Source organism: Carcharodon carcharias, chromosome 7, assembly GCF_017639515.1.
Source record: "Carcharodon carcharias isolate sCarCar2 chromosome 7, sCarCar2.pri, whole genome shotgun sequence".
NCBI classification, from domain to species: Eukaryota; Metazoa; Chordata; class Chondrichthyes; order Lamniformes; family Lamnidae; genus Carcharodon; species Carcharodon carcharias.
In genome coordinates, this window is record NC_054473.1 from 26,166,229 (window position 1) to 26,179,545 (window position 13,317).

At 42.1% G+C, this 13,317-nt stretch overlaps 2 protein-coding genes across 6 annotated transcripts in view; one reads left to right on the forward strand and one right to left on the reverse strand.

The window, feature by feature from the left end:
• LOC121279878 (centromere protein P) overlaps positions 1 to 6,426 on the reverse strand; it is a 401,310-nt gene extending 394,884 nt beyond the window's left edge. The window contains exons 1-2 of the mRNA XM_041191393.1: positions 6,405 to 6,426; positions 1,429 to 1,563 (exon numbers count right to left, since the gene is read on the reverse strand). Coding sequence (XP_041047327.1) covers positions 1,429 to 1,550 — 122 coding nt within the window. The 5' untranslated portion in view covers positions 1,551 to 1,563; positions 6,405 to 6,426. The remainder of the gene's footprint in view (positions 1 to 1,428; positions 1,564 to 6,404) is intronic.
• Positions 6,427 to 10,141: 3,715 nt separating this feature from the next.
• nol8 (nucleolar protein 8) overlaps positions 10,142 to 13,317 on the forward strand; it is a 63,704-nt gene continuing 60,528 nt past the window's right edge. For 3 of the 5 annotated variants that reach the window (XM_041192074.1, XM_041192079.1, XM_041192075.1), the window contains exon 1: positions 10,142 to 10,389. The gene's annotated coding sequence lies outside the window, so the exon portion shown is untranslated. Of the gene's footprint in view, positions 10,390 to 11,869; positions 11,920 to 13,317 lie in introns of all 5 variants that reach the window. The other 2 variants (XM_041192076.1, XM_041192077.1) reach the window with 1 other exon arrangement.

The window sequence follows — 13,317 nt, forward strand, 5'->3', positions numbered from 1 at the left end:
ACTCGTGTAAATAACGTTGGTTTCAATGGAATAATGAAATGGTGTTGGACATCTATGTGCTTTGTTAAATGCATTGATTTATCAAACAATCTGCTCTGAAAGGATTGAGGGTGCTGAGAGCAGAGGCCGGGGGTGAGGGGTGCATAGAGAACAGAGGGCGGAGAGGAGTATGAAGATAGCATAGAATCATCATGCCACAGGAGGAGGACATTCAGCCCATCAAGCTCTCTGTAAAGCAATTGTGTCAGTCCATTCTTCTCGCTCTAGCTAGAGAGGAGACTCCAGGGTAGATTGGGGGAGAGGGGTTTAGAGAGGTCAATGGTGGCAGCGGGCAGGCAAGGAAGGGGTGGCAGGGACATGCCAGGAAAGGTGTGACACAGCATGATAGAAAGTAGGGGGGGGGTGACACGCGAGGGCTGCCGGAAGGGTAGACAAGAGGGCCGTTGGGGGGGGGGGGGGGGGGGGGGACGACGACACACATGCAAGGGCCTTGGGACACACACACACATGCATGCGAGGGCCACGGGGGAGGGGGAGGGCGGGGGATGCGCGAGGACCAAGTGGGGGGGGGGGGGGGCACAGAATGGACAGCGAGAGGGGCAGGGAAGATAGAGTCTGCGAGCAGAGAGGAGTGGATTTGGAGGTCAGAGGGGAGGGCGGGGGTTGTGGCAGGGTGGAGAGGCTAGGGACTTGAGAGATATGCTGGGGAGCAGAGATTGCGTGCAGGCAGTAGAGAGAGGAGAATCCAGCAATCTGCCACATTATGTTCTGTCATGTAAAGTGCATTAGTTCAAAAGGGGTCATCAGTGTGCGTCATCCCCGTCTTTAGCATGTGATATCCTTCCTGCAATAGAGAGTCTTATTCCAGTTCACTGAAGTCATTTGCAGCCGCACCAATTTGAGAGTGTAATACTACACTGTCAGGGAATTAAGTTGGAGTTGCTGAGTATTTCTAGGCATAAGTGGTGTAGCTGGCCCATGAAGTTCATCAACACATTTTTTGCTCGCGGATGTTTAAACCACACATATAGATTAGGGATTCTTTTTACATGGGTTGCAATCTTTCAGCCGTCATCTAATGAGTTTCAACCTGGTAACTGGTGATTAAGTCACCGTCTCCAACTTCAGCCTCAGCTATAGGTAGGAATAGTTCCAATGGATCATCGCTGAATATGAGAGCTTTATCCATGTTTTCAATTCCCATTTCTATTTTTATTTTTAGTCTTCCTATACCATTTACCATCCAGACAATATCCTCCCAGAATCCTATTCACTTCACCTTTCTCATTATGTACATTTACTAAAATGAAGGACATTATACATTGCAAAAGTCAAAAAAATTATAAATTAATCTAACAAAATAAACTAAATTTCACTTCCTGATTCAAGTGAATAAATGCTTTTGGAATCTGTCTTCTTGTCACTTACATTGTTTTCAGAAATGCTCCTGAATAAACTTGACTGTTTTTGGCCTGTTGCTCCAAGATTCTAATCTCTTCCTGCAGAGAGTGGATCTCATCTTCATAAGTCTGATGCAGCAATTTGTCCATGAGTTCTACTGTACTAAAATGATACAAGATTGTATTATTCCAGATCACATCTTTAAAAGTAAACTAAAGTAACATTGGAGGATTGTGTAGGGATCTGGCTTTGCTCAATGTTAGCACTCACAATCCAAGTCAAAAGATTCAAGTATCATTCCAGAAGCTTGAGGACATAATGTAAGTTAATACTTCAATGGAGTACTGAAGGAGAGCTGCACTGTCTGAAATGCTGCACTTTAGATAAATTGAGGCCTCCTACTGCCTTCTCAGGTGAACACAAATGATTCCATGACACTATGCAGAAAAGGGCTTGGGAGTTCTCCATGTCTTGGCCAATATTTATTCCTCACTCAAATAATCAGATATCTGACAGTGGTATTATCTCATTAATAACTGTTGGACATTGCTGTGTAAAAATTGTTTGCCACATTTCCATTTGATTCTACCCTTCAAAAGATTTTATTAGCTGTGAAATGCTTCGAGATGTCCTGAATCCACCACAGAAACTATATAAATGGGAGTTTTTTATTTTGTATACTGTCTGTCCCAGCCATGTCACATGCTCCCACCCATTACTCCAATGACATTTCAGGCAGAGAAATGTGTGTAGCTGTCTGTCTTGACTCCCACGATCTAAATCAGAAGATCAGAAGTCCATGTATTATTCGAAAGCACATAATAGTTCCACACTCTCAATTTCAGGGGAGCAAAGTCAAGCATTTCTGACACACATAAGTTATCATTAACCAAGTTTGGTTTATCATGTCAAGCTCTACTGTGTCACTCTCCTCTGCCTAACTATCTACTAATTCAAGGTCATTCAAGAACAAGAATCAGCCATATTGTGACCTCTCTGTAACCTCCAATTTCAACTGCAAGTTGCACATGAGTTTCTTTGTCTTTGTTCCTTTGAATGAAACCATCTCCCTCAGCTATTTCCACTCCTTTCTCTCCCCAACTACCGCAGCCTTGAACTACCATCACTTCGTAGTTTCTTCCCATCTACCTTTCCTCAATTGATCCCCCTGCTCTACTTCAAATTATTCAAAGACACTCCCTGGCCCCAGTAGAAGCTGACAAAGTCATCTGGCTCCCTTTACTCTGGCACTGTCCCTCCATCTTCAAGATCATGGTCATCTGAAGGCACCAAAGAATGCTTTACCTCTATAGTAGCACACTCACTTGAGTCAAAAGATTATACAAGTCCCACTTCAGAGACTCAAGCACATTGCCTAGGCTGACATGAGTGAAGTATTAAGGGAGTGTCGCATTGTCAGAGGTGCCATTTTTCAGATGAGACATTAACACAGATACAGCAAAGGCTACGGGCCCTAACAACATCCTGTTGCAGTACTGTACACTTTGGGCTCTAGTACTAGCTGCGCCCTGAGCCAAGCTATTCCTGTGCAACTACAACACTTTGCGACAATGTCAAAAATTGTCAAGCTATGTCCACAAAAAGGACTACTCCAATCCAGCCAATTACCATTCCGCTCAGCAATTTGATGGAAGATGTCGTCAATTGTGCTATCAAATGGTACGTACTCAGCATAGACTGACATCAATGCTCAATTTGGTTTCCACCAGAAGCATTCAGCTCCAGACCTCATTACAGCCTTGGTCTAAACACAGACAAAAGAATTGAGTTCAAGAGGTGAGGTAAGAGTGGCTGGTCTTGATAGCAAGACAATATTTGACAGTGTCATATCAAGGAGACCTAGAAAAATTGAAGTCATTGGGAATCGGGGAAAAACTTTCCACTGGTGGAGTCATACCTAGCACAAAGAAAGATGGTTGTGGCTGTTGGAAGCCAATCATCTCAGCCCCAGAACATTGTTGCAGAAGTACCTCAGGGTAGTGTTCTACAGCTACTTCATCAATGACCATCCTTCTTCATAAGGTCAGAAGGGGAGATGATTGCACAGTGTTCAGTACCATTCACAACTCCTTTTAATGAATCAATCCATGCAGCAGGACCTGGATGACATTCAGACTAGGGAGCTGATAAGTGGCAGTCACGCAAGTGTCAGGCAATGAGAATCTAACCATCTCTCCATGACATTCTACGGTATTACCATTGCTAAATCCCCCATTATCAATATCTTGAGGATTACTATTGACTAGAAGTTTAACTGGACAAACATTTAAACACTGTGGCTACAACAGAAGGTTGGAGGTTGGCAATTCTGTAGCAAGCAACCCACTTCCTGACTCTCCAAGCCTGTCCATCATCAAGAATGTACAAATCAAGGGTGTGATGAAATACTCTCCACTTGCCTGGATAAGTATAGTCCTAACAACACTCAAAAAGCTCAACACCATGCAGAACAAAGCAGCCCGCTTGACTGGCACCCCATCCACCACCTTAAACATTTACTTCCTTTACCATAGGCACACAGTGGCAGCAGCATGTATCATATACAAGATAGACTGCAGCAACTCACCAAGGCTCCATTAACTGCATTTTCCAAACACACGGCCCTACCACTTAGAAGGACAGGGGCAGCAGACACACAGGAACATTACCACTTGCAAGTTCCCCTCCATGTCACACACCATCCTGACTTGGAACTATATCGCCATTCCTTCACTGTCTCTGGGTCAAAATCCTGGAACTCCCTCCCTAATTAGACGTTTAGTGTACCTAGACCACATGGGCGGCAGTGATTTAAGAAGGAGGTGGTTCACCACCATCTTCTCAAGTGCAGTTAGGGATGGGCACTAAATCCTGGCCTTGTCAACAATGCTGACATTCTATGAACGAATATGAAAAAAACCTCGTCTTCCCCCTCAGTTGGACGTAAAAGATTCCATCACATTATTCGAAGAACAGCAGAGGACTTCTCCCCAGTAGCATGGCCTATAAATATCCCTCAAACAATGTTCCTGGAAGAGATTATCTGGTGATTATCAATTTGCAGTTTATAGGAGCTTATCGTGTACAAATTGGCTGCCACGTTTCCTACACTTGAACAGTGATTACATCTCAAAGGTTCCTTTTTGGTTTAAAAATACTTTGGAATGTCCTGAGATCGTGAAAGATGCTATTTCTCAAATCAGTTTTGTACTTCTATTCTCCCTTTCTCTCAGGTTTCGCAGCTCTATCCATCTAACACTGCCATTGCCGAAGACCAATAAATTATGACTGATATCCTCCGTAATTGTGGTGTGCTATCTCCCCTTTCTTTCATTGTATCATTCGACACCATTGACCATGCCATTCTCCTACACCACTCTTCTCCACTACACGCTATGTGGAACTGTCCTTCCATAATTTCATTCCTACCAATCTGGCTGAAGTCCATTTCAAGATATAGCTTCTCCTTCCTCCCCCTCAATGTCAACTCAAGGATTTATCCCTAACCACTTCCTCTTCCTTATTGCTATGCTCCCTGTAACAAACATCACCCAGAAACATAGGGTCAGCTTTCATGTACTCTATGTGCTGATGACATCTAGCTATATTTCACTACAACTTCTCTCAACGCCACCACCATATCCAGAAAACAAAAACATTCTGTGAATGATGTAAATCTGAAGTTTAAAAAAAAATGCAAGCAGGATCTGTGGAAAGAGAAACAACGTTAACATTTCAGATCCATGATTTTCTATCAGAACTGCAATAAGTTAGGGCAGTAACAGATTTTAAGCAAATACCTTCCTTTTAGTTTTTACCTTCCCTCCCCACTTTCCCTGCCTCTGTATAAGTCACAGAAGATCTTATTCATGACTTATAAACTTTGGGCAATATTAGTGTGGACAATGGCTGGGGGAGTTTAAAGGGTGGTAAGCGAAATAAAGACTTTTCCATTAGGTCTTTCCTCCCCTCTCCCTTTCCCTCCTCACTACTTGCTCAAAACTTGTTACATCTCTAACCTTTTTTAGTTCTGCTGAAAAGTCACCAACCTGAAACATTAGCTGTTTCGCTCTATGTAGATGTTGCCTGACTGGCTGCGTTCTTTGTTTTATGTGTTACATTCATAGTGCTGGGATATTTCTCTGACAAAAACTTCAGCTAAACATCAGGAAGATCAAAGACAAAGACTCAAAGACTCCACTCATTGCCAGTGATGCCATCCATCTCTCCAGGGACTTATTTATATTGGACACAATTGTGCACAACTTGGTATTGTGCTCAATCCTGAGATAAGCTCCATATTTCACTTCCTCTCCAGCATCATGTCCAATTACCACCTCCATATCTCTTACCTTAGCCTAACAGACATAACCTTATCCACATTTTCATCATGTCCTGAATCAATTATCCCAACGTTGATTTTGCTGGTATCTCACTATCCATTCTTCGCAAGCTCCAACTTGTTCAAGACAGAGTTAACCACATTCAACGTAGCCAAGTTCCACCAGCCCACCTCGCTTGGACATATTTTGGCTCTTCAGTCCCCAACACACCCAATTCAAAATCCTTATGCTTGCCTTCAAACTTCCCTATGGCTTTGCACCTCATCTCTGCAAACTTCACTATTTGCATACTCTAACTCTGGCCTCCTTTACATCTCTTCTCCCTACTATTCATATTAGCTGCATCATTCAACCTTCAATCCCTTGACATATCTGTCCTATTTAAATATCACTCAAAATCTAGCTAAATCTTTTTAAATCTAAATCTCTCTAATCTAGCCTTCAGTCACCTAATACTTCCTTTGTAAAGCACCTTAGGGCATCTTATATTTATACATAGCCTTGGGCATACAAGTGTTCTTGTTGAAATATACAGACTATTTTGTAATCATTACTGCTAAAAACAAAAATAACTTCCAGACTCTAACAATGCACTGCAGCAGAACATAGTAAATTAATCCATTTCAGTGGGTTACAGAAGTTTTTTTCAAATTATTTTACCTAAAATCGAACCCAAACTTTTTTTTTTTCCACATAGAATCATCAAAAATTACGAAAATCACTTATAAATTGATTTTCACCACTCCCTTCCTGAAGGGAGTGTGCTTAAATGTATAAAAACTGCATTTTTACAAAACATGAATAACAGTGCAATAGCACCATTTGCTGCCAAAACTACAGAATTACAACAATAATTTCAACAATTTATTATTTGCACTTCTGAGTAAAACATTAAATCCATGTGGAAGCTGATATTTTTTCTCTTCTTTCAGGAGCCTCTGGCCATGCAGACAAGCAAACTGTTTCACATTTCTCCAATGCCTCTCTGCACTACTGGAGGTCAGAGCTAGTTGCCAGTCTCTTTTTGTCCCTCCTTCATAAAAATATTTTTTAACAGCATTGCTTCAATTTCTCTTTTAGAAATTCAAATGGCAGTTTACCCTCCTGGGATCTGGTAATATCTGAAGCCACCAACCTCAACTGATCAAGACACAAAAGGGATTTTGCTGACGTTTGATTCCAGTGAGATGCAATGTAGCTGAAGCACTTAGCTTTTTACCATCTCAACTGATGAGAGAAAAGCTAACTCTAGAAATTTTAATTTGTGCTTCACTCTACCTTTCTGCAGAAGTGTTCCTGATTACATCCTTTCAACTATGTCAAATTAATATTCTATTCTTCAGACGAGATTCAGCCAGGCTATTTCACAAGGATTACAGGTCCATCTTTCAGACATCCTAACAAGAATAGATCCACGACATGTATAACCTCATGAGACGAGAGTGGTACCTTCTTTTGAGCACATGCATCTATTTAATCATACAAATTCTGAAACATTTGCTTCTACTCATATGCTATTCAAAATAGTAAAATAATCTTTCACAAAATGTAATGCAACAACACCCAGCTAGCATTGGTTGGCCCTTTATGCATTTCCAGAAATTAGTGATTAAAAGCTGTGAGCTGTTATTGCAATGTCATCACCATAGAATTTCATTCATTTCTCTCACACCCTCCTCTATTTATTTCCAAAAACAATTAAGCATTTCTGGTCCCTCACAAATTATGTGCAAATTTCTTGTGGCCAGTTAGCTTAAATTTGTATTAATTAAATACTGACACATAACATTTTATTAAAATTTATTCTCACAATATGGACATTGTTAACAAGACCAGCATAAGTTGCCCTTCCCTAGTTTCCCTTGAGAAAGAGGTGGTGAGCTGTCTTCTTGAACCACTGCAGTCCATATCGTGAAGGTACTTCCAAGCTGCAGTGCCGTAGAGCGTTCCAGGGTTTTGAATCAGGCAACAATGGGGAAGGAACGCTGATATATGACCAAGTTAGCATGATGTTTGACTTGGAGATGATGGTGTTCCCATGTGCCTGATGCCCTTGTGCCTGTAAGTGGTGGAGCTTGTGGGTTTGAGAGGTGCTTCTGAAGAAGGTTTGGCTCTCTGAAAAACCATTCCCATGGATTTATAACAACTTAAGAAACAGCATTTTATTTATAATTATTTAATTTTGGTATGGGTTATCTTTGTCTACCCTCCACTCATTCCCAACTTTCCCTTCCAATCACTGTCAGATCTCATTTATACCTATTTCATCTACCCACTTTGTCCAAACTCTCTTTTGACTGATCATAGACATTATAGTTATTACAGCACAGGAGGAGGCTTTTCATCCCATCAAATCCATTCCTAGTCTCTGTAGAGCAATCCAGTCAGTCCCATGCCCCCACTCTATCCCCGTAGTCCAGTTTAGTTCCCATAAGTGCCCATCCAATTTCCTTTTGAAATCAATCATCTCCATTTCCACAGCCCTTCTAGGCAGTGACTTTCAGGTCATTACTACTCGTTGCAAAAAATGTTCTTCTTCGCATCACTCATGTATCTCTTGCCCAAAAACTTAAATTTGTGTCCCTTCACCAGTATTACCTCTCCATCCACTGCTTTCTATCCTACCTTCATGCTGTAGTATTGCCTTCATGGCATGGCAGGAATGAGGCAGTCATGAGTTTTGGTGAGGATAATGGGAATGTTGAGACTTGATGGAATGAATAGCTCCTCCTGTTCTGTAGTAGCTATATTTTCTATGATCCACTTACCATCAGCTAATGGAAACAGCTTTTCTTTGTCTACTTCATCTAAATTTGTCATAATTTGTGTGCACTTCTATCAAATCTCCTCTCAATCTTCTTTGTTTCAAGAAGAACAGCTTCACCCACATTCCTGAAACCATTCAGGTAAATTTCCTCTGCACCCTCTCAGTGACCCTCACACATCCTTCCTAAAGTGTTAACCAGAACTTGACACAATACTACAGTTATGGCCTAACCAGAGGTTTAAAAAGGTTCGGCATAACTGAATATCTCTTTTTGATACCTCTTTCCTATACTCTTTGCTAACTATTACCTCAACATTCCCATTATCCTTACCAAAGCTCATAGCTCCCTCATTTCCGCCATGACATGAAGGCAACACTACAGAGTGAAGCAAAAGCAGAATTACCTGGAAAAACTCAGCAGGTCTGGCAGCATCGGCGGAGAAGAGGAGTTCGGTCAAAGGGTCATGAGGACGCGAAACGTCAACTCTTTTCTTCTCTGCCGATGCTGCCAGACCTGCTGAGTTTTTCCAGGTAATTCTGTTTTTGTTTTGGATTTCCAGCATCCGCAGTTTTTTTGTTTTTATTACTACAGAGTGAAGGTAGGATAGAAAGCAATGGATGGGGAGGTAATACTGGTAAAGGGATCTGAGGACAAGATATGATGCCTTGAAGTAGTTGGTTGCAAGGGACAAGTGGGTACATAACCAAGGAAAAGGACCAGCAATTCCTTGCCCTGTCAGAACCCAGGACCACTCTCCCAGCATTGCCAGACATTGGGATTTACTCCCCAATTTTGCTGGACAGCAATGCCAACAAACCTGAACAGCCACACTCTCCCATTACTATACCAGTCTAGATGCCCCAGTGCTCTGCCACCCCTTTGAAACCCACGTGATCATATCAAACCCCAGCATTGCATCCCTCTCCTATGAGCCAAAGCCCACAATCTAACTCCTAGACCTGTTAAAACCCAGTCTGTCCCAATGGATAGAAATTCATCTCAAACGGTGGCGCAAAATGGGCGGTTACTGGCAGCGCCTGATTTTCAATAATAACAATTACAGTCAACGGGATTAAACATCGGACGGCCGGCCGATCCGATAACGCCTGTTTTGCGCCATCGCTGGAGTCGAATTTCTATAGCCCCCAAGAAGTCCGATCCCGGTATTCAATAAAATAGTCGACAGGCAAAGGTAATAAATTTCACTTTAAAATTATAATGTAAAACTTCCAGCCCCCGTCCGCAAAAAAAAAATCAACGTCAATTCAAGTTTTTCACCTTAGTCCCGGGAACTCCGAGGCTGCAACCTAAGAGATAAGAGCAACCGAACCCGCGCGCGACACCATTCAAACGCTGAGCGCGCGAGACACAAGCTCAGGACTCGTCCAAAACGCCAATCAGCAATGGGTAAACCCCGGCAGCTTAAAAACAGCTTTGACGCACAGGTTCACTACAGGCTATAAGGTCACAACAATTTACTTAGACATATCTCTACACTCCAATTATTTTGTTTTTCGCAAACACTTTAACCATTGGTAAAGTCATGTTGGTATTTTTATTTTGGTCCTTGCGCCCCTTTCTATGAATCCGTGTTTTGTTAGCTTGCAGCATTTCCTTTTCTGTGTGACACCATTAAATAGCCCCACATTGACATGGATGTGTTTTTTCGTGTTCAAAGAAATCTATGTTTTTTTTTAAATACCGTATGTGTCGTTAGTAGTAATAATACTGCGAACGGCGCTTGCCAATTAACGCCTCGCTTAATAATTTTCACGGCTTGAATCTCACTCCTTTCTGAACGTCTCTTGGTGGAACTGAAGCGGTTGGACAGGACCGTGAGGGATAATAACTAGGACGGACAATAAAACTATGGCAACGTGAGTGACCAAGTGCATGGGGTGAAGTTTTCAAAGTGCTTCTTTTGTTCGAATTTTCTTATCTTCATTCACATAAAGAGAGAGCAAGATTTTGAGTTTGTAAAAGTCAGTTTAAGTAGTTTAGGGTTTAGTTAACACTGTGCTCGGGGACCAGTATAATCAAATCAGCATCGTCAAATCGCGTGGCCTTTTTATTTTCCAACCTGGCTTGTCACTTGAATGTTCGGAACTAGCAATCGATTTTTCTGTGTACAATGACAGGAGAGGAAACCTCGGAAAGGCTGGCTATTTATGGCACTGTTAGCTGCATTAAATATTATGAATCCAGTAGATTGGGCCCAACAAATTAAATTTAATGCAGACAAGTATAAAGTCTTGGCATAACGAAGAAAACTGTTCAAGTGGCTTTACTTCATTGACTGATTGAAGCAGCTAACGGTGAAGTTGAAATAGACAAAGGTGTCTCAAGCTCCATATGCAACATGTTTAGCCAATGCAAAGTAGCAATCAACAAAACCAATGTAATTCAAGAAATTACAAGAGAAAATGAATCTAAAACTAAAAACAAAATGCTGGAAATCCAAAATAAAAACAAGTGCTGGAAATACTCAGCAGGCCTGGCAGCATCTGTGGCGAGAGAAACAGAGTTAACGTTTCAAGTCGAATATGACTTCTTCAGAACAGAAGGAGGGTGGTAAAGCAATTAGCGGAACACCTCTGCACAGTTCCCAAGCCTGAGCATGCGGTTGCTTGCCATTTTAATTCACCACCTTGTTTTCATAACAAAAACAGAATTACCTGGAAAAACTCAGCAGGTCTGGCAGCATCGGCGGAGAAGAAAAGAGTTGACGTTTCGAGTCCTCTTGACCCTTCGACAGTTCTGTCGAAGGGTCATGAGGACTCGAAACGTCAACTCTTTTCTTCTCCGCCGATGCTGCCAGACCTGCTGAGTTTTTCCAGGTAATTCTGTTTTTGTTTTGGATTTCCAGCATCCACAGTTTTTTTGTTTTTACCTTGTTTTCATGCTCTCATTCAACAGTGCTCCAGTGAAGCTCAACGCAAGCTTGAGGAATAATACCTCATCTTCAGATTAGGCACTTTACAGCCTTTTGGACTCAACGAAGAGTTCAACAATTTCAGACAATGAACTGTCCTCCATTTCAATTCTTTTGTTTGCCATGTGCCAATTTGAATCCTGTTTCTAATGTTTTTGCTTTGGTTCAGAGCTGTTCCTTATTCTGGCATTTGCACTCAATCTGGATAAAGGCTTTGTCTCTTCACAACAACCATTACCACTCACTTTCCCTGTTGTTCCATGACATCATTTAATCTCTCCTGCCCTCTACCCTGTCCCAGATCTTCCCTTTTGTTCTTCCTCCCCTTTCCCTTTCCATAGCATATAACAAATCACATTTCCACCTTCCAGTTCTGAAGAAGAATCATTTTCAGCTCAACATTAACTCTGTTTCTCTCTCCATAGATGCTTCCAGACCTGCTGATCATTTCCAGCACTTTTTTTAAAATCTAAAGGTACATCACTTAAAACAGCTATGAACTGATGATGGGAGAAACCTCCTCCCAATAATATTTATTCTATTGAGACCAATTTGCTTTCAGCTATAAATGGTGCAGCTACACCTGCCTCCCAAATATATATGAGGGATTGATTTTGATATCAAATGGAACAAATCTCTGATCTACCACAGTGGATTTGCTTATTGCTGAACCATTTAACTTTCTGATGGAGCTTAATCTGCTAAAAATTGGATCTGCATTCCTTATAAAAATAGCATTAAAAGCACTTTGAGATTGTCATTATGGTTTTGTATGTGAATGCACCATGTGACTGGTGAGGACTAAGAGGCTTCAAGGCAATTTAGATAAGTCGAGTGAGTGGCTGCGGGTTCTAGAACAAGGGGGTCACAGTCTCAGGATATGGGATAGGCCATTTAAGACTAAGATGAGGAAAAATTTCTTCATTGAGTGGGTGGTGAACCTGTGGAATTCTCTACCAGAGATGGCTGTGGATGCCAAATCACAATATATTTAAGAAGGAAATAGATAGATTTCTAGACTCTAAAGATGTCAAGGAGCATGGGGAGAGTGCGGGAGTATGGTACTGAGATTGAAAATTAGCCATGATCATATTGAATAGCAGAGCAGGCTCAAAGGGCTGAATGGCCTACTCCTATTTTCTGATTCTGTGGGAGGGAGGAGTAGTTCACCCCCACTCCCCTGGAATCTCAACACAATTGGTGGGCAACCTGCGGCCCGTGGTCCACATGTGGCCCATCAGGGTTCTGAGTGTGGCCTGCAAGACATTTTGTTGACCACTGCCCACGCACAGGGTTGCCAGATTCCATTGGTTTCTGCCTGCATATTAAGTGAGATGAGTGCGGATTGCCCACAGCATTGACTGTCAGAGCTCTGTGCTCTGAATGCCCCTAGTCAAAGAGCTGCTATGGTTCAATTGGAACGCTCCACAAATTCTTACTCGTGGGGTCATGGTTAGTGCACATGCCTGATTTCAATTTTGTGGCCCACTGAGATGAAGGAGGGCCACTCATCCAACTCACTCACTAGTCTAGGTTGAACCATCACTGCTCTACACCCTGAGAAGAACCAGATTTCCCCCGGGATGGGAGGAGTGATTGACCCCCTTCACAAATTCTGGGAGTCTGTACCCTGAGAGGAGTCTGTTTCCCCCGGGGAGGGAGGAGATTTCTCAGATGAATTTATTGTCTTATCCACGATGAAGGGATGATCAGTTTTGGCCGCTACTCACTGGTTTTCCGATGAATGAGAGTGATCTCATTGAAACATATAGGATTCTGAGAGAACTTGACAGGGTTGATGCTAAGAGGATATTTCCCCCCATAGGGGAATCCAAAACTAAGGGGCACTCCTTAAAAATAAGGAGTCTCCCAT